At 40.6% G+C, this 21,800-nt stretch overlaps 2 protein-coding genes across 4 annotated transcripts in view; one reads left to right on the plus strand and one right to left on the minus strand.

Moving 5' to 3' along the window:
- Window positions 1–17,162, minus strand: part of LOC122654332 (transmembrane emp24 domain-containing protein p24delta3-like) — a 34,141-nt gene extending 16,979 nt beyond the window's left edge. Inside the window, exons 1-5 of one of the 3 annotated variants that reach the window (XM_043848384.1) lie at window positions 16,937–17,162; window positions 6,785–6,994; window positions 3,805–3,881; window positions 3,505–3,666; window positions 3,250–3,255 (exon numbers count right to left, since the gene is read on the minus strand). In XM_043848384.1, the coding sequence (XP_043704319.1) occupies window positions 3,522–3,666; window positions 3,805–3,881; window positions 6,785–6,994; window positions 16,937–17,158 (654 nt within the window). In that variant the 5' untranslated portion in view covers window positions 17,159–17,162 and the 3' untranslated portion in view covers window positions 3,250–3,255; window positions 3,505–3,521. Of the gene's footprint in view, window positions 1–3,249; window positions 3,256–3,366; window positions 3,667–3,804; window positions 3,882–6,784; window positions 6,995–16,936 lie in introns of those variants that run through there. The other 2 variants (XM_043848383.1, XM_043848382.1) reach the window with 2 other exon arrangements.
- Window positions 17,163–18,494: 1,332 nt separating this feature from the next.
- On the plus strand, window positions 18,495–21,424 carry LOC122656699 (pentatricopeptide repeat-containing protein At4g01570). Its single transcript, XM_043851315.1, has one exon. It carries the CDS (start codon window positions 18,630–18,632, stop codon window positions 21,012–21,014), a length of 2,385 nt encoding a protein of 794 aa, XP_043707250.1. The 5' UTR covers window positions 18,495–18,629; the 3' UTR covers window positions 21,015–21,424.
- The last annotated feature ends 376 nt before the right edge of the window (window positions 21,425–21,800 follow it).

The following is a 21,800-nucleotide window of genomic DNA, read 5'->3' on the forward strand; positions in this document are numbered from 1 at the left end:
CCCATTCTTAGATGGGTTCATATGAGATGGGCTTAAGTCCCCAATGTACTTCCTAAAGGTACGCGGGACCCGAACCTAAATTATTCCCTTCTCTCATGAAATAGCTCGAGCGGTTCAAGCCCGGACCCGCACTTCGAGGTTACCAAGGGAAGAATAATTAATAAGTCTTGAGGCTAGAACTTACTTTTCCCCCTGTCATGGTTTATTACCCATGACCCCGAACAGCTTCGCCACGGCAACGCTAAGCTCATCACCGAACGAAATATCCAGCTGAGGTGACGGTCCAGGATGCTCTCTCCTGAACTCCTCGCTTCCCGGGCTGGTACTTGGAGGGTAGTCGACGAAGTCGCCGTCCACGAACTTTCCCCACTGGCGGTTGAGGAATCTTTCCTCCACGGGCAAACCCGTGCTGTGGTCAACGATTTTGTAGCTAGGTTTGACCATCATGGAGAACAGGTCACCAGCATACATGGCAGCGGTATCTACACGTCACGAGAAGAAATGATATTTAATTATATCCCGGGGTACGGGTATAACAATATGTCCACTAATTTGTACCCTAGTTTTACTTTTACGCATGACAATTGTAATTGGTATGTTTCAACCAAAAAAAAAAGTAATTGGTATGTAATAAGGGGTTCTCATCAAAAGGCATGGAACCCCACCTCCTTAATAAAAGAAGAAGAAAAAAGTTGATTTCAACAATATTGTACGTCCACATTTTATATATATATATATACTAATCAAGATTTTGGCCAAAAAAAAAAAATCCTAAAATTACTTTTCCTAAACTTATTGGATGAATTAGTTTAATCATAATTAGATTTGAGCCTGTGGTTTTCTTGTGGTCGAGGGTAAGGTTTGGTCTGTCAAACAATTGTTTCCAATTTTGATCAATAAAATTTTCTAGGGGAAACTTGGTTCTTGAGTATTAAAACATAAAACACTAATAATAATAATAATTATGGGCTTGTGGTTAGCACAAGCACAATTATTCATCTAACATGTCTTTCTTTTTCTTTTGATTTTTAATTGGATGTCATCACCAAAATTTATATTTTTTCTAAATTATAGTTACATCTAACCAGGGTTGATTAGAATGTTAGCCCTCAAAGTAATAAAGACATAAAAGATCCAGCTAAACATCTAAAGTTGGATCCCTCCCCCCCAAAAGAACAATTTTGTAGTCCAATTTTTATTTTAGAAAAGCATGCATCTTGGTGTAGGTTAGATTCCTCAAGTTATTCGGTGACGTAATTTATATAACTAGATGTCTACTAGTTGTTTCCTTGTCATCCATTGTTTTTCTTGGGGAAAGTCGTTAAATTTTTTTAAGAATGTTCTAAAAGAGATGTCCGCTAGTTGTTTTCTTGTCATCTATTGTTTTTCTTGGGGGAAAGTCTAGTACTCAGTATACTTGTTTTCATTAAAATTTTCTAAGTTCTAAAGGACATATTTTTATTTATGTAGATTTTTGGTATGATTTATGATGCTTATTTTTTACAAAAATATATCAATATAAACACAAATTTATAAACAACTTGAGACCTATTAATTTGTGATTTATATGCATAAATGGTTTATTTCTATATGTGCACTATATGTTAATGACCACGTGCTCCTGACAGCTTAAATAAAAAAACAATTCTGTCATTGGCATGATTCTTAATTAAAAAAAAACGGTTTGAAACATTAAGGGTTTTGAGCTTGTGGTTAGCACCAAAAAAAAAATTATTTGTCTAATGATTATTTTCCTTTTTTCTTTTTTTTTTCCTCTTAAAAGGAACCAAGATATAAGAGACCCAATTGAAAACGTAGAAGCAGATCTTGCCGATGATGACATGCTCAACTGCATTAGCTATTTAATATTTTGTGAGATGAAGAGCTTCAATCTTACAAGAAATGACCTTCGAAGGTCTTCAAAAGCTGTCATAAAATGTGTGGATTATTATACAAATTACATCACATAATTGTTACTAATGCCTCCGTAACTAAGAGCCCGTTTGGTAACACTTTGAAAGAATATTTTTGATATTTTTCTGTACTACTGGCACAGGAAAACGGAATCTACTGTTTGGTAAGACTAATCTATTTTTTCGTTTTATAAAAACAAACCAGACTACTTGTCCGTCCTTAGCAAACAGTTACTTACTTAATGATGATTTATTTTAATTTGAAAAGTGACGGATTCACCAAATTTATTGATTGGATACTCAAAGATACACCTAGCCAAGGGACATGGAAACATTACTTAGAAAGAACCTCAAGTAGTACGCTAAAGACCCAAACATGTAGAGACAAGACAAACCTTTCTAGTCCCAGAAAGGTTAGAACTACGGGTGTCAATCGGACCAGTTTTAATTCAATTTCACCGATTTCAGTGTGAGAATGAGTCCAAAACCAATCCAATAAGAGTGCATCAGTTTCGGTTTCTTATCGGTTTGCTATCAGTTCGGTTTACCATGTAAATATGTTCTTAGTTAAGGAAAAAAATATTATTTTTATTAATTCCAGGCTGATTTTGGTTTTTATCTGATTATATCAGTCCGATTTTATAAGTTCCGCTCAGTGTCTTATCCGTTTTGGTATCACAAACCCCAATCCAAAACATGATCCATTAACCTCATATCAGTTTCGATTCAGGGTGATTTTGATCTTTTCAGTTTGGTTTCACTGGTTCGGACTAGGATTTGACACCATAATTAGAGTGATAGTCGGTAAATGTCACAAAATATTTGTACCAACGACGGGCTTGAACATTTATTTGATTATACACGGCGGAATGAATTAAACACTAATACTTAAGAGACGATAAAAGCAAGGACCGCACGAGTCATTCAAACTTAGTGAGGAGATAAGAGATTCTCTATATCTCTAGGCCCTCCCTCCCATCTCAAGCTTCAGTGTATATCCATTGCCGTGACATCATTAGGGAGATGTGGTCACCATGTGAATTTCATGCCAATCCAATGGTTGATAGACGAGCTCAATTCAAAATTACCGCTTATGATTCAAAAATGTCAAACTGCCGTCTACCAACCATTGGATCGACATGAAATCCACATGGCGGCCTATGGGTTGAGTGTAGCACGATGGCCGCTCAACCCTAGACCGCCGAGGATCCAAAATCCAGAATATTAACAATTAGGTCAGGCACCAAATCCTTGTCCCAGGCCCCTGAAATGATATACACATGTTGATCACAATTTGTTGGTCGCAACTTTGCAACCTAATTAGAGATGATGTAAAGTCAGCATCACCAGTCACACCCATAGGGTTTCAAAGATCACAACCTGACCATCCAAAGGAGAAGTTACCCTTCATCATCATGTGTATGGAGTCAAGATCATTATAACCCTTGGTGCACTTACTATACATAGAACATGCTACATTGGCCCAAATCTCAAACCAGGCTGGATATTCTACTTGGGAACATGGTATTAAGGTACAAAAATAAATAGTTTTCTAATCCTCTTTCTTTCTAGTTCTTCTCATCAAGAAATATAATTAGTTGGGAGAAGTTAGATAAGCTTCTTCTTTCGGAAGTAGTGCTTCAAGTGCCACAACTGCAAAACCGACACACAAATGCACAAACCCAGGGACATAATACTGAACCATGCCACTCTGCTGTTGGTTGTTTCACTAACTTCCCTCATCTCTGCTTCCCTACAATATAAATGCATAAAATAAATAAATAAATGAATAAATTTAATGTTTACCCACATTTTTTTGGGGGATGGTGATGGTGAAGTAGGTGGGGTCACAGCTACATTAAATACGTTGAGTTTGTCTATGATCAAATACCTGGTCTTAAGATAGAGCAAATTTTCATGAATGGCCTCCACTGCTCCTTCAAGCTTCCTCAATTCAAGTTCAACACCCTAATTAATGAGATAATTAATACCTCAATATCTCTTGATACATAAATCCAAGCAATGATCAGTGAAAACGAAAGAAACAAAAACTAAAAAAAGGATATGTAAGTCCACACCTAAGTCGTAAACTTTATTTTGGTGGCCGTTTCATTTTGCTCCAAAAAAGAATATTTAGTATTTCAGACAAGAGAGAGAGAGCCCGAGAGCCCATATGTATTTATCCACTTCCCCCCCTACCAAAAAAAAACTGCCCAAGCATGGAAGAAACTCTCAAATAGATCACCAGCGCAGACCACAGATATTCTCTTTCCTCACCCCTTCCCAGGAGCAACACAAAGAGAGAGTCAAGGTGAGATTACAGAGATGGGGGTGATGGCAACTCTATCACAGAGCTGGTCAGCTGGATTATGACTCAATGAAAAGACCGTGGCAAAAGAGATGCTGATGCAGTTGCATTAAAGATTAATCCCGTGTGAATGCCTATACGTAAGTTTAGAAGGCCCACAAGGAATACTTGGCAGCTCAATGGGCTAGAATTGAACTTTGGGTAGTCATATTACAGGTTGGGCCTTTTATCTTCTTGGGTTTAATTGTAATGTGCCTAATTCATATGTCCATAAAGTGGGGGTAAAGTCAGTACACGAAATTAGTAATTAAGTTTAGTGTCTAAGTTAGATTGGGATGCTTGATAGCTTTTAAAAGTTCTGTTTTGAATCTATTTAGTTCAAGTATATAAGAGAGTGACTATGAGCATTATATGAGTTAGTTTAGGAATTTCAGGTCTTAATATAAGAGAGTGATTAAGAGTCATTTTATGAGTCAACTTAGGAATTTCAGGTCTTTAGATATGTATTACATCCCCTATCAATTAAGCATGTTTTGAGTGAAAAATTTTGGAGCTGTTAAGCTGTGAATACAAAAGGGATTGGTATTCCAGATCCAATCCCCTTCCTCATCCGTCTAATTCTGTTCATTTCTTCTCAGGTATGATCTTTCCACCCTTTTCTCTCCTAGTATTTCTTCGTCTTACTTCTGGTCATTACTTTTATTAATCTGCAATTCCTCTCTTTTCTCCAAGTTTCAGGTTGCCATTAACTTGAACATCAATTACTAAATTGAATCTTGCTCTTAAACTCAGAATTTGTTTTGTTCACTAATTCTGGTTTTCAGATTGCTGGTTATTGACCAATTACATCCTTAACTGAATTCTGTATAAAGCCCTTTAAATCTTCCATCGATTCTGCTGTTCTGAACTATTTTCTAGTTTCGTACTCACAATATGATTTCTCTATAGCTTAAATCTACCCATCAGATTTGCACCAAACTTTGGAGAATTATTCTCCTAGATAAATTGATATTCAATACAGTTTCAAGTCAATCAGAGTAGTTCTCTTTGAGTTATTCAGTTTTATCTTAATTCGGTCGGTCCTTATTCCTATACCTGTGATCCTGTTGGAAGCTAATCTTCCACTGGAATTCCCTGGTTCAGGATAAGCACTGCATTAGATGCAATATCAAGCATGTTCCTTCCCCTATGCAGGAGCAAGATCAGATGTGTTTGGAGTGGATTGATCTGGAACCGAAGGTCTTACATATGTTTTTACCAGTAAGAAGTATTGTGTTACAATGGACCCAAACGGTATGATAATTTTTAAATTAGGAATTGTCTTTAGAGTTGTTGATAGTCATTTTTATTTTAAGTTGAGGCACCCAAATGGTGAAAATATAACGTTGATGATAGTGTTGTTTCATTGGTAGGTTATTTAGATAATGTCAAGTAGTTTAAGATAGTCCTATTTAGCCACGTTTTTATGTCTTGAAGAAAGTTTTTCTGAGTCATTTTCTATGTAAACTTTTCTATTTTGAGTCTGTATAGCAAGTTAACCCTGGCCAATTGATTGAGTTGAAATAAAGATTTTATTTTGTCAATCAGGTGAGTAAGAGTCTCTCTCTTCACCCATCACTCTTCTCTCTTACCAGTCCTTCCTTCCTTCGCTATTTTTTCTCCTAATTTCTCTTCTTCTTTTTTTCTTTCTTCAAATACTTCTCTCATTGATTCCATTTCTTCTTTATTTATTCTCTGTTTCTTTCTCTTATTTCTTCTCCCTGTCTATCTACTGCAGGCTACTGCTAACAGAATATTCAGCAACCTTTAATCTTAATATCAGGTTTGTTTTTTCTTATTAGCCTATATCATACGCTGCTTCTTCCACTATTTCTGTTCAGTAACTTCAGTTATTCTTCTATCTTGTTCTTCTCTGCAATTTTTCTTTGTTCAATCTTATTCTACTGTACTTAAAAAAAATTTTGTAAGAATTCTACTGTCCTTAAATATTCATAGAATATGATCACTAGATACTCATCCATATACCTTTACTCGTTCCTTCTATTCATTATCTCTTACCCCCTTTCCCTTAACTTCTCATACCTAAACCTTATGAGTTTTCATCAGCCTCACTAGCAGATCAGAAAAAAAAATGATCTGTCATTACCATTTGCCAAAAGATCCAGTAGGTTCACTATGGGTCTTTCAATCCATTGCCTGCATCATCCCCAGTTGTAGAGATGGAACCTTTCCTAGGCTTTTGGGCTAGGATTTCTACTTTCTAGTTTCATCCCACATAACTGAAAGGGGGAGGCCAGAGATTTTGACCTATAGCAAGAAAATGTGCTGGATTTCACCTTTTCTTCTTAGAACTTTTGTTTTTAATGTGCCAGAAATTTTGGGCCAAATTTTCTCATTAACCCAAATCCCTAAAACAGCCCAAAATAAGCAAAATACCCAAAATTCCCAATTTTTTTTAACTAATATATTTCATGTCTCAGTCTCCAAAACAAACCAACTTTCCTGAAATTTTATTTGAAACTAAAGTTAAAACTTAGGTTCTACCAATCTTGTACTTGCATACCTCAATCTTCTCTTTTCTGGCAACAGAGTCCCAGTCCCTTGCTGCAATTCCAATCCTCCAGTCTAGGTTGACACTTGCCCCTGCTTCTTTATTAGGGCCCTCAACCCAAAAACATGCCAGGTAGTTCCCAGCCTCGTTGGCTGTGAATGCGAACTGCCCATGAGTAACATTCTTTGTGTGATGAAGGTTGTTCCCATAGGGTGATGTGACCTACAAAAAAAGGTACCCAGTGTGAAGATTATTTTACAAGCTGCAAAACAAATACCCTGGCATTATCCCTAGTCCAACTGAAAGACAAACTCTTTCATCAAAAAAAAAAAAAAAAAAGACAAAAATTTAAGAATTGAGGAAGTTCAGATAGAATGACAAAAGCAGATGCATCGCGTTATCAAACAATGTTTGAAACTCAGGATGATCCACAGCTGAATTTATTACAAATTGCTTTTTTTTTCTTTTTATCTGACCCCAGAGATTATTTTCAGAAAAGCTCATACTACTGATACACTACTTGTAAGCAGAAGCAATTGTCTAGGACAATGAAATTTCTTCCAGTCAGTGAGAATCTTAGTGGCAAAGTAGTCATATCTAGCTGGTCTATTCAGAATCCATTATCTAATATAATGGTTTTCATTTTACCAGGAAGTCGGTCAACTCGACTAAGCCTAGTACCAAATAATTGGGGTCAGCTACACAGGTATCATCTCATGAGTCAATTCTTCTTTCAATTAACGTCTTACATCCCCACAAATATCGTCTATACTTTTCTTTTCTTTTCTTTTTTTGGGGGGGGGGGGTTTGGGGGAGGTTTTAACCAAACTAAGAATATCTTAACAAAGTTCATGTTTGTTGCGGCGTAGCCAACCTCTTGGTGTGACTCTCTCCTCCACCTCCCAGCATGTTTCTTTCCTCCGCCTCCCGGCGAGACTCTCTCCTCCACTCTCAGCGTGCTTCCTCCTCATAAACCATAATTCCTGCCCCTCCTTCCTCCACCCTATTCCATGGATCCCCTCCCCCTTCCACTGCCTCCACCACTCCCCCCACCTCCTCCAGACGACCAACACCCGGAACCAGACAGTCTTCAAGATGACAATGACATATTTGTTATCGATGATGACCTAGAGGATCACCTCTCACACTCAGGGCATCACACCTTAGTTGGCTTTGTTCTTGCAAACCATACCGCAGATAAACAGTGAGTGAAGCTTTAGTAAATGCCTGAAATACCCAACAGTCCAACACCCCGTCACCCTCTCCCCCCTCTTCAAAGACACCATCCTTTTTTCGCTTCGATCATCTACTGGACCTGCAGAATGTTGCGAATGAAGGCTCAAGGTCCGTCGGTAACCTTATCATTCTTGAGAAATGGAGAGATGCCAAGGATTGGTGATTCTCGACGACCAAGTTCTGGATTCGGCTGCATGGAATCCCTCTGGAACTTCAAGACATAACCTAGCCGCTCAAGCGCTCAGTTGACTCAGAAAGTTCCCTCATCCAAGATTATACATATCACCGGCATCAGGTCTGGCGAACGCCTTCAGTTCTTTCGTGCTCATACCACTCTGGACATGAGTAAACCTCTGAGACCTTTGTTTCAGATCATACGCCAAAATGGTCATCAGAGCTCCATTTATATCCGGTATGAACGTCTACCCCTATTCTGCTATTTATGTGGTTTAATAAGTCACAAGGAACACCGTTGCACCTCTCTGTTTGACGAAGAGCAGCAGCATCAACTGGCTCATGGCCGTACCTCCCACTGCCCCTCCTTCACTTGCCACTATTTCCAGTCCTCCATTCGCTGCTACACCCCTGATGTCCGTCTACTCAAACAAGCCATTACCCTCGACATCACAGGTACATCCCAACAGGCAAACTCATCCCCGGCAGAATACTCTCACCACCCCAGCTAATTAGTACGGCACCCTCGCTATACCCCCTCATCATTGCCCATAACTACCTTGCCAGATAGTCACCCCCCAACAGCAGACCACCTCACACTCCCAACATCTGTCCCACTACCACGCATGCAGACTACAATGCAATTACCCCATCTCACGTCCAGCCCAACTGTGGTTCAAATAAGAAATCAGCTCAAATCCCAAGGTCCAACAACCTCACCTTACCTATTGATTCTCCACATTCCCACATAACGTACAACCCCAATAATGCTCCCTCTGATATCACACATCCAACCACCCCTCTATTGTCCTACCTTTAACACCAAATCCATCAAATTCCTGAGCTCACTCAAGACCTTCTTACCCTCCTACAGTCCTACACCACCTTTGGGTTATTCCCTTTCAAACCCAAGCCTACCAAACCATAACCAAAACTCATACTCCTCATGGCCCCACCCACAACTATTAAGCCCACCACCACACTACATCCTGTCTTGGCCCCAACCCCAATCCCGTCCCAAACTCCAGACACTCCTATGGACTCATACCATCTCCATACAAACCCTGCTAGCCCACAGTCCCACATGGACAATCCCCCCCCCCCCCCAAAAAAAAGGATCTCAATCACCTTTCTTGTGCATCCCTCAACCCAAAACAGTTGAAATGTCCCAGAGTGACAAAGGAAGAGTCCATCCTTTCTGAAGACACAGTAATGGCTCAGTCAAACCTTGAAGAAGATTTCTTTTTTACTGCATGGCCCCATGGACTGCTGGGGGAAAACAGCCCCACGTATCATCTTGAAAAATGTAGCTTGGAACTGTCAAGGGCTGGGGAGACCCTTGACCTCTCATTCCCTTCATCATCTCCTCAAACTGGACAAGCTGGACATCTTATTCCTCATGGAGACAAAATCCAAATCCCAGAAAATTGCAAATGCTTCGCAGAAAATCAAGATTCCACTCTTGTATCTCTGTCAACCCCGAAGGATCCTCTGAAGGGCTGGATCTTCTAATGGCATGACAATTGACAATATCACAGTTAATACTCTCATCTCAGACTCCACAATTCTTGATGTTCAAATCTCTATCAATGGCAACCCTCCCTTCTTCCTCACGTGTTTATGGTGACCCCATCATAGGCGCCAAATTTGGGATCGCCTTTCTACCGTCGGTGCAAATCGGCAAGAAAACTGGTTATGCCTAGGAGATTTTAACTCCTACCTCGTGGCACAAAAAGACTGGTGGGTCTCATCCAAGCAACAGAGATACCACAAGTTTCAGAACTCTCCTTAATGCTTGCAATTTCTTAGACCTAGGCTTCCATGAGCCATCCTTCACCTGGAACAAGAAGCAATCTGGGGCCTCTAATATTCGGATCCGCTTAGACACAGTCCTATCTAATCTTGCCTGGTGCCAATCTTTCCCTAATGCAATTGTCTTTGTTAAACCAGCAATGGCCTTAGACCATTGCCCAATTCTAGTCGATACTGAAGGAGGCAAGCCATCGGGTCCAAGACCCTTTCACTTCGAATCAAAGAGGTTGCAACACCACGATTGCAAGAATGTTGCATTCAAGAGATGGTCCATTGCTTGTTCAGGTTCAGTGGCTGAAAAGGTCCTTAACAAGGCCCACAATGCAAGATTGGGTTCAACAAATGGAACCGTGACATCTTCGGTGACATTCAAGCTTAAATTAAATCTCTCAAGATGGAGCTGGAGCACCTCCAAAGTCTGTTTGGTTCCTCCTCTCAGCAGCGAGAAAATGAGCATATTAAACTCCTAGATGAAGAGCTTCGTAAGGGAAGCAAAAATCACGCATTACCAGGCTTCAGTGTGGTGACCAAAATACAACCTTCTTCCACACTTCAGCAGTGCCACTGAAACAAAATCCTAAATCAGATTACGAGGTCTGCAGCACCCTCCGCAACTACTTCAGTGAGCAATATAAATCTGAACTGATAGACAACTCGGTTTTAGCTCAAGTATTGAACACAGTTCATCCATCTGTTCCTGATGATCTTAATGTCACTCTATGTTGTCCCCTGATATTGAGGAAGTCGGGCAAGCCCTCCTTGCTATGGCTCCCTTCAAATCTCCAGGACCAGATGGGCTCCCCACCCATTTTCTTCCAGCATTTTTTGGAACTAACAAAAGAAGATCTTTTTCTTTATGTATGTGAATTTTTTGCAACGGCCACATTCCAAAAGAGATCAACCAAACTCTCATCTTTCTCATTCCAAAAACAAGATCTCTAGAATCAGTTGACCAATTCAAACCGATTAGCCTTTGCAATGTGGGGTTTAAAATCATTACAAAGCTCATTGCCGAGAGACTACAGGGAGCCCTGCATCAAATTATCTCTCCGAACTAGTCATCATTCATTCCCAGCCGTCTAATCTCGGACAACGTCGTAATAGCTCATGAGGTCTTCTATTACAACAAGAAGCAAAATAAGGGAAGAACCAAGGTCTTATTCCTCAAGCTGGACATGAGTAGAGCCTTTGATCGTCTTGAATGGATATTCATTCAGCGCATGCTGCTGAAGCTTGGTTTCCACCATGCTGGGTCAATCTAGTCATGGAATGCATTCGCACTGTTTCCTACAGCCTCCTTGTGAATGGTAGTGAAAAGGGTTTAATCTCCCCAAGCCGCAGCATACGTCAAGGGGACTGGCCCCTTATCACCTGCCATCTTCATCTTATGCACTCAAGCACATCAGTTATCAAACAAGTTGAAGATTCTAGTTTTCTAGAGTTAGAAATTGGGGCTCCTCAATCACCCACTTTCTCTTTGCCGATGACAGCCTCTTATTTTCTCAAGTTAATGTTCAGGAGATGACAGCTCTCAAGCATTGTACTGATCCCTATTGCCAAGCCACTGATCGATCTATTAACCTTCACAAATCCAGCCTCACCTTCAGCCCCAACACTCACTCTAGGTTCAACCATTGGTTCTCTAGAGTCCTCAAAGTCTCCTATGGTGATGGGCCATCTAAATACCAGGGTTTACCCACTGATTTTGGCATCTCAAAGTCTTCCCTGTTTCGTGAAATTAAAGATAAGACCCTGGGCAAACTTCCAAGCTGGAAGCAAAAAACTCCTATAACATATTGGCAAAGAGATCATGCTCAAATCTGCTGCTTTCCCCATGTCAAATTTTGCAAGTTCCCACTTCACGCTACCAATTTCTCACCATGATGAGATCAAGAAAGCGGCATCAAATTTCTTTTGGGGTGCCTCTGAAAAGAACACAAAAGTTCATGGGATTTCCTGGTCTCAGCTTTCCCAATCTAAACAAAAGGATGGTCTTGGCTTGCATGACCCGAGGATGCAAAACCAAGCTCCCCTTGTAAAAGCAGTGTGGACATTGTGGTCCTCTCCTGACTCTTACTTATCAACCTACATTAATCCATCTGCTTCCCCTCTAGTCCTCTACCAACTTCCATAATTCAAGGCTGGGTAAGCATCCTTCCTAATCTTGGCGTAGCCTTATTGAAGGGAGGAAAGCTCTTCAATCAGGTCCCATTTGACAAGTAGGCCATTTGGCAAGTAGGCAACAGTGAGCAGGTTGACATTTGGTCTAGCAATTGGATCCCCTCTCTTCCAAATTTCAAAATTCAACACACAAAGCCGGCTGGCTGCCCTTTTAATCGGGTCTCAGACATCATCAATCACCAAAACCGCAAATAGAAATCAGACATGATCGATCAACTTTTCCATCCAGCCAATAAAGAGGTCATTCTTCAAATTAATTTGAGTCTCTTCCCTGCCAAGGATCGTAAAGTTTGAGGAGCTTCCAGCAATGGTGAATTCACAGTCAAATCAACTTACCACCAGCTATCAAACCAAAAGCAGCCTGCTCAATCGCTGAGACCTTCATTCTCCCATATCCACCAATGGTCCCTTGTCCCAGACTCAACTTGAAAAAGAATCTGGGAAATTCCGACACTCCCTAAAATCAAGTCTTTTATTTGGAGAGCCTGTGTCGAAGATCTTGCCACAGGTGAAGGTTTACTCATTCGTCGGATCCCTCTTGATCCATCTTGCCTGCACTGTAGAGCAGATCTTGAAACAATAGACCATATCCTCCTTTACTGCCCTTTCGCAAAAGCTTTGTGGTTTGGGAGCTCGCTGACCTCTGCCCTCCAACTGACCCAAAAATCTATCTCTGCCTCAGTGAATGGGATTCCCCCTTTTCAAGAGAAACAAATGGGCCATCATACCATATCCCTATCATCCTTCATCTGCTGATACCTATGGAGATCCAGAAACAAGCACATCTTCAACACCAGAGATTAGTCCCCATCTAAAATCATTAGAGCTGCTGAAAGTGCTTGCCTCAAGTTCAAAACAAGCCCATCCCATCCATCAACGCCCTCGTGCAGCAACCATCCCTCCCTGGGGGCAAGTACTAAAACCTCCTCCCTCTGAGGTTATCAAGATCAACTGTAATGCAGCTCTTCCAAAATGTCAGACTACTGGAGGAATCAAAATTATCTTTTGAGATCTTTTGGGGTCCCAAAAACCGTGCCTCTTCTGCACCTTGGCACCTCCAATCTGCCATTCAAGGGGAAACAATTGCAATTCGCTGTGGTTTGTCCCAAGCTCTCAGCCAGTTTCCAAAACATCTATGTTGAATCAGATAATCAAGAAGTGGTCCATCTTCTCAGAGGCTGAAGGAAAGCACCAGCTCTATCAATAGCAACAGCCCTTGAGGATGTTAAGCATCTTTGCTCCTCCTTTTGCTCTGTCTCCTTTCACTATATTCCATGTGTTATCAACAAGGTTGCTGATACCCTGGCTTGGAAGGCTCTGTCAATTACGTGTATGACAAAATGGCCTACCTCCACTCCTTGGCTTCAAGACCTTTGTGTCTCTGAAGCTCTTGGTTGTACACAATCTCCTCTCCAATAAATTATTCTCTACTTAAAAAAAAGAATATCTTAACACACTCAACAGTGGAAATATACTCCAACAGAAGTGCTTCCTCATCTCTCAATCACCCCCATAGGCACCCCCCCCCCCCCCCCAAATAGGTAGAGAATTTATGCCAAGAAGTCCAATAATGCAAGCCAATATTAACATCATAGAAGAGAAAGGCAGACCAACCTCAATATACTTCATATGGCTGATCGCAAAAGCGAAAAAAGCTATCCCAAGCCTCACTAACAGAATTCTATCTGCTCCTGAATTCAGCAGATGAGTCCCTGAATCCCTTGCAGATTGAGGCCACATATAAATTCCCTTGATCCTAGACACAAAAGCAGCCTCCACGGAATGTAGCTGAACTCTCCAAAGATGAGCACCTCAAGGGTTTCCAATAATAATACTGCAGGCAAGCTCAGTGCTGGTAGTTTTATGCCATTGAGGGTGGACATGGCATATCCAGACGATCAACCTATAGAAGCCCTTCTGGATTAGCCACCATAGTTGTCAAGGCGCCTAGGAAACCCAAGACGGTGGAGGGGAGCCTAGGCAACAAGGCGCCTACCTAAGCGTCACCTAGACATGTTATTTATATATTTTTTTTAATGTATAAGTATATATAGGGATTGAGTTCCCTCTTCCCTGCCAGGCTGCGTAGCGTACGCTAGCGCCTCCCATGTCTATCTATCTCCTCCCACAATAAGGGGCAGATGTTATAGTTTATTTATTTATTTTGATTTTATCTTGTAATGTTTTACTTTAAATGGGCTACGAAATGGTAGAGTTCCATTCCATGTTTTAGAGTTCGGTTTAGCGTTTGGTTTCAATTTTACAGTCTAAGTTAGAGTCAAGTTTTGTGTTTTACTTTTGGTTAAGGCTTAGAATTGTTTTAAGTCTTTACATGGTTGAAATCGACGAAAAGACAGGTTTTGGAATGAAATCTGAGTTTAGTTGCAGCGTTACCTGCGTTTATGGTTGTGGCAGTGTGCGTCTCTCCCCTAGTGTTTGAAAACCTTCTCTGATCACATTTATTCCCTCTTTTCCTTTCTTCTTCCTTGTCCACAGTACTTTTTATTTTAACTGCCATACTTGCCGGTTTGAGAAGGTTGCTGGAACCCCATCAATCTTTCTTTCTCTCTAATACTTTGGGTGTGAGTATCTTTAACTTATGCGATTTCAACCCTAGATACTGTCTTGCTATAAGCTTCTCTATTAAGAGGAAACCAGCTTAAATCGAGATCTACTCTACTGTTACTGTTTCTCCTGGTTTCAGCAAGCCATTGACGAGATAACTTCTCAGATTTGGGGAAATCGTGGGTCGTAACCAAGGGGCTTGTTGGTGTGAACCTTCTCTTAAAACTTCAATCGATTTGGATGCTGGGAACTTGGAAGGAGAGTTTGATAAGATCTCCTACTCTGGTTCCATGTGAACAGGTTGGGTATTGAAGGTTGAAGACAACCTAAGGTCCCCAAATCGTGGTTGTTTAAAACCTTTACTTTTGACTTCCCAAATTACCCCTTTCCTCCTTCCTTTATTTACATTATTTTGTCTTCATGTCTAGTTTGCCCCCAACCTTTAATCATAATTCCTTTCTTATCCTTTCTTTTTTATCTTACCTAATTACCCCTTTAAGTAGAGGTAGCATACATTGTGACCCTCCCCAGACCCCACAATGGCGGGAGCCTCATGCACTAGGTACGCCTAAATACCCCTTTAAGATTCTGCTTATTTACAAAAGTGGCACCCCCTTTTAAAAACTTTAGATTATTTACAGAATTGCCACTGTTTTCTTGAATTTGGATTTAATTGTTTAAATGGGCCGATAAGCAATCCAAACCATGTTTTCAGAACCCTAAGTCGCATTAATTTGCTTGTATAAAACAACAACAAACCAGCCTTATCCCAACCAAATGGGACTGGCTACATGGATCCTTTGAAAACAAAGTAGGGAAAGGGAAGTAAGAGGGATGAAGACATGCGATAAGAAAAGTGATAAATGAAAAACGAAAGTAAGATGAAAAAGGATTGCCCAGGAAATCAGGAAAATCTCAGCTACATGGTGTCGACAACATGGATCCTTGCCCTCCAATAGGCTCTATCTGAGGTCATATTTGGCACAAGACCCAAACTACGCATGTCATTCTTCACAACCTCACTTATGATCATTTTAGGCCTGCCCCTAGCTCTTTTAGCTCCTGCAATCGGAATCAGATCACTCCTCCTTACTGGGGCGTCGTCCCCGGGCCTCCGTTGGACATGGCCAAACCACCTCAGACAACATTTATGAAATCGTACTTTTTAGAGATACTCTCCAATCCATACCAATACTAAGGCCCCTCCTGATACTTCAATCAAGCTCATGAGAACTCCCAAACCTCATTGTGGCAAATATCAGGTAGGAGTTTGGTAGTCATGCCATACTCAGAACTCATCCATATCAAGAACTCTTAAACCTTCATTTTATAATTACTGTTTACAATTATCATTCACTTTACACCTTCCAATAGTTATTAACTATGAGCAACTAAAAGCATCTCGACCAGAAGTTGATATACTGCCAACCATCACTAATTAAATCAGAAATTCAGAATGAATTTGTATCTGCTCTTGAGCGAAGAAATATTGATCCTCCATCAGTAAAAGGATTCAAAGGCACCTGTCCTTTTTACTTCTATTTGAATTGGGAGTTCATATTTAGGGGAATAAGGTGTGGTTCTTCATGTACTCTAGTGTTCTTGTCCCATAATTAGGACATTAAGGTGTGGTCCTTACTGTGTATGTTAATTTGGTGCTCTTGATTTCAGGGCTTCACCCCCCATCCCTACTCCTTTATTAATAAGTTTCTTCACTCATCAGAAACGATTGTAAGAAAAAACATCTGCAGAATGTTGTTCCTCAAAGAACACAACAGATTTGGATAGTTGTTACTTGATAACATGCTGGTAACCTTAAATTAAACTAATTCTATGCCTTACTTGATAACATGCTGGTGACCTTACACTTTACTAATTCTATGTCCTTCCCATTCTTCTATTAATCTTCACTAATCAAAAAGCAGGGAATCCTATCTTGACTTATGCTAGTTGTGACAGTGTGACAGATTCGCAACCATCCCATCAACACACTCCCAACAATTCCAAAACATAAACAACGAGATCATTACTAATCCACCACGAGCAGAAGAAATTATATATATATATATATATATATAATCAAATATCACCCCAAATGCAAGCCCTAAGTGCCCCAATCAGTTAATAAAGTTGCAATCTTGAAAGAACAAAAGTATCTAGGTACACAGAATACTAAATTTGGAATTATAGTTTTACTTTGGCAGAGATGGCTGGCATCTCGTGAGTCCGATCATCGGAAACTACGGTGTAATCGGCCAAGACGACGACGTTGTTCTGTATTTCCTCTGAAACGCACTTCGTTCCTGAACCAGGAAGATTCAACCATATAGCATCCCCCAAAGGTAGAAAGAGACAAATCCACAACAGCAGAACCATTAAATCCAAAGTAGCTGAACAGACTGAGGATCTCATCCTCATCGGATCAAAAGCTTTTCGTTCGTGGATTCTGTTTCACAGTTTCTTGGGCTGATCGTAGCGATTGGTGCAAGTTTTCCCTTCGCCTGCCGGATAGAACAACCCCTTCACTCCTTCAGCCACTTTTTTACGTCCGTCGGATGAGACATGAGAATCATTAAGGGTATGTTTAGATGCCAAGAAAATAAAATTTTCTTTCCTTTTTCTTTTCTTGCCATCCAAACAACATAGTCTAAGGTTGTGTGTGGAAGCCAAGAAAAATAAAGAAAAATCATAATAAAACAAAATTTATGATAATATAAAAATTGATTTATGTATCTATATCTCTCCTTAAAATCAATTTTTGTGAATTTTTTTTACTCATTTCTTTTATTGGCATCCAAACATAACCTAAATCCATGTCATTGATCAAATGTATACTATTTGTTAGTTTATAAATATACATATAAAACTCTTACCAAAAAAAAAAAATACATATAAAACCAAGATGTTCTACCAAAAACAAAAAAAATAAAAAATAAAACCAAGATGCCTTTTTCCTTCATCAAAATATATAGTACAATTCAAGTACAAATTCAAGTTTTTTATATCTAAATACAAATTGTATTTGAATTCGATTATACTATCAGGAAAAACAAAGTAAGATTGAACCATCCACTCTCAGTCAACCTATAGATATGACTTCACAGAGGTTGGAATAGACCGAGGACCGTTTCAAGATATGGTGCTCTCTTTGAAAACCAGAATTTAGGGGACTTGTAGAATTCTTCCAAGAAATTTATGGTGATTGGCTCAGGAGCATAAGATTTGGGCTCCGAGATATGTTTTTTGAGCTTGAGGAACCAAGGTACATAGAGGAACCAAGGGTCAATGTACCTATACTTGATTTGCCGACTTGAGGCCCAAAGGGACACAATCTCAGAGTAAACCGTTAATCAAACATTACCCCAAAAGGATGATCAGAAGTCCATAATCCAAAGCTTGGACAGACTACATGAAGACATACAAGGGAAGCAGCGTCGAATGAATCGACATATTGAGGCTAAGAGACAAAAATAAAATCGCACTTACCCTAATTAAGGAAAAGAAATGCCACCCAATCATGCATCTAGGCGTGTATCTGCACCCAAACGTAGCCACGCGAAATGATCGGTGCATCCCCTGAAAAGCAGGAAAGGACCAGGGGTGCATTGATTATTTTGTATGCGGATGTGTCTGAATGCAGGTACACGCTGCGCTTCACGATCGGTTAGCATTCTTTCTTCCGATTGGAATGGTTTTATGTCAAGCAGGTTTACGGGTTTGGGTAAACCCGCTCAAGTGGCCCAAACTCTAACAGTCAAAGCCATGAGGCACCAAAACCAAACCTCCTCTCTCCCACTTTGTTATCCGCTGTCCACTGGGCCGCCACTTTTGTTGATGTGCTGCGCCGTAAGCTTCTGCTCCTCCGCTACGATGCAAAACTCGACCTGAAATGCGCAATGGAAAAATCCTTTCTTTGACTCTCCTTGGAACATCCTCCGAACTCGTAAATATCCTCCTCGTCGCATCCCTCTCTAAAACCCTCTCCGTGTTGGGTACTCGAAACCTCGATGGTGATTCCATTCAACTCTCCGAATCTCTCGTCCTCCAAATTCTCCGGCGGAACTCCCTCGACACCTCCAAGAAGGTCGATTTCTTCAGATGGGCTTCTCTCAGACCCGGTTACAAACATTCTTCGAACACTTACTCACAAGTCTTCCACGCCATCTGTCGAGCTGGGTGCCTCGACGAACTCCCACCTCTTTTGCGTTTGATGAAGGAAGATGGTGTTGTTGTTGACTCTGCCACTTTCAAGCTGCTGCTTGATGCGTATATCCGATCGGGTAAGTTCGATTCGGCTCTTGATATACTGGACGACATGGAAGAACTAGGAACTAGCTTGAATCCCCACATGTATAATTCTGTTGTTGTTGCTCTGGTTAGGAAAAACCAAGTGGACCTGGCTCTTTCCATGTTTTACAAGCTTCTAGAGGCTTTAAATGACGATGGGGCCATTGTTCCTAATCCTATTGCCTGTAATGAGCTGCTTATTGCTCTGAGAAAGGCTGATAAGAGGGTGGAATTCAGAAAGGTCTTCGAAAAAGTGAGAGAGAAGAGTGGGTTTGTGATGGATACACGGGGTTATAATATTTGCATTCATGCATTTGGCTGTTGGGGTGATTTGGGCACTTCTCTGGAACTCTTTAAAGAGATGAAGGAGAAGGCTTTGAGTTCAGGTTCCCCCAGCCCAGATTTGTGCACGTATAATAGCCTAATTCGTGTGATGTGCTTGGTTGGGAAAGTGAAGGATGCCTTGATTGTTTTTGAGGAGTTGAAAGGATCCGGGCATGAGCCTGATGCTTTCACGTATAGGATTCTCATCCAAGGGTGTTGCAAATCGTATAGAGTAGATGATGCAACCAAGATTTTCTGTGAGATGCAGTACAACAGTTTCCGGCCTGATACTGTTGTTTATAATTCCCTCCTTGATGGGCTGTTCAAGGCGAGGAGATTGACAGAAGCCTGCCAACTCTTCGAGAAGATGATGCAGGATGGTGTCAGGGCTTCGTGTTGGTCTTACAATATTCTCATAGATGGTTTATTTAAAAATGGAAGAGCTGCAGCCGGTTATACACTTTTTTGTGACTTGAAGAAGAAGGGACAGCTTGTGGATGGTGTCACTTACAGTATTGTCGTGCAGCATCTCTGTAAGGAGGACCAGCTTGAGGGAGCATTTGATCTAGTATCAGAAATGGAAGCCAGAGGCTATGTTGTCGATCTTGTCACGATATCATCTTTGTTGATTAGTCTCCATAAGCATGGTAGGGCAGACAAACTCCTGAAGCATATTAGGGATGGTACACTGGTGCCTAATGTTATTGGGTGGATAGACAATATGGAGGCTTCTATAAGAGACCCAAAAACCAGGAAAAAGGATTTTACATCTATGTTCTCATCCAAAACTGATGTAACTGAGATCCTAGGGTTGACAACTTCATCTCCTGATGATCCTGCTGGTTCCTGTGTTGATGCCACAGATGGGGGTGGTCAAGGTGTGGAGAATCCTTATGTTATTACTGATCAGTGGTCTTCGTCCCCTTACATGGATAAACTTGCCAATGAAATGAAGGCTGCCAATCAGTCTTTTTTATCTTTTTCAGTGTCCAGGGGGCAAAGAGTGCTGGAGAGTGGGATTGGATCTTTCGATATTGATATGATCAATACATACCTGTCAATCTATTTAGCCAAGGGAAATTTGAGCTTAGCTTGTAAGTTGTTTGAGATCTTCACTGAAATGGGTGTTAACCCTGTGAATTACTCTTATAATTCTATGATGAGTTCATTTGTGAAAAAGGGTTATTTTAACGAGGCTTGGAGTGTTCTTCACGAAATGGGAGAGAAGCTTTGCCCAGCTGACATCGCAACATATAATGTAATAATTCAAGGCTTGGGGAAGATGGGAAGAGCAGATCTTGCTATTGCTGTTCTTGATCAGCTGATGAACCATGGTGGTTATCTTGACATTGTGATGTACAACACATTGATACATGCACTAGGTAGGGCTGGTCGGATTGATGAAGCAAACAATTTGTTTGAGCAGATGAAGACAAGTGGGATTAATCCTGATGTTGTTACTTTTAATACACTCATTGAAGTTCATAGCAAGGCTGGTCAAGTTAAGGAAGCATATAGGTTTTTGAAAATGATGTTGGATGCAGGCTGCTCCCCCAATCATGTCACTGACACAACTCTGGATTTCTTGGAGAAGGAAATTGAGAAAATTAGATATGCAAAGGCATCGATCAAGCGACACAGCAACGGGGAAAATGGTACTTAATGGTCAGGTTTTTAAAGTTTGTCCATAACGTTGGTTCATGAAGAACCAAGGACATTTGTGTCTCACAGCTGACTATCCTTGAGGGATGGATTAAAATCCCCTTCCTTGAATGCTGTTTACTCATAGTTCTACTGCTGCTAAAGCAGCCACCAGATTAATTTATTCATTGGGAAAGTATCAGACAAAGAAAGACATACTGACGGTTGTACAGGGTTCCATAATGACTTGGATTAGTGCAACTTCTTTAAAGTGTTGTTGATTTGTAATTCATTGTTGATTGCAAACATGAAGAACAGTGGGTTATAGAACTATAGAAGTAAAGTGGAGGTCCTGATATGGAAAAGCATCTGACGTTCTTCATTGGAAGTATGCAATGAGCATTTCCCAGCTAATTCAATGTGTTTTGTCCATAACTGCCATTCTTTGCTTAGTGATGATATTTACTAGTGGACATCTTTGCTTTAGCAGTTTTTCCTTTGGCTAGAATAACATAAGGTGTCTTGCTGGGTAGAATGGTGTCTTCTACTTCATGTTGTGAGGGAGCAGTGGTTGGATCACTTGTGGGTCGGATCTACTTCGGTTTGCCCATGGATTCTGATTGGCTGTGGTGCAGGTAGAAGTAGGCCATCGAACTGTCTTGATTCTTTTAATAATTTCATTCTAGTTACTTTGTGCAGTAATTTTTTTCTCCCCTCAGTTTTTACTCTGATGCATGGGAGCTCATTTCCTACACCCAAAGGAAGAAAAATAGAACATCAGGCCACGGTTTAAGCAGGGGGCCTTTTT

This window comes from Telopea speciosissima, chromosome 3, assembly GCF_018873765.1.
Source record: "Telopea speciosissima isolate NSW1024214 ecotype Mountain lineage chromosome 3, Tspe_v1, whole genome shotgun sequence".
Classification (NCBI taxonomy): Eukaryota; Viridiplantae; Streptophyta; class Magnoliopsida; order Proteales; family Proteaceae; genus Telopea; species Telopea speciosissima.

Bases quoted from the DNA above. Each gene is read 5' to 3' on its own strand.
- LOC122656699 (XM_043851315.1), top strand. From the start codon at position 18,630: ATGCGCAATGGAAAAATCCTTTCTTTGACTCTCCTTGGAACATCCTCC.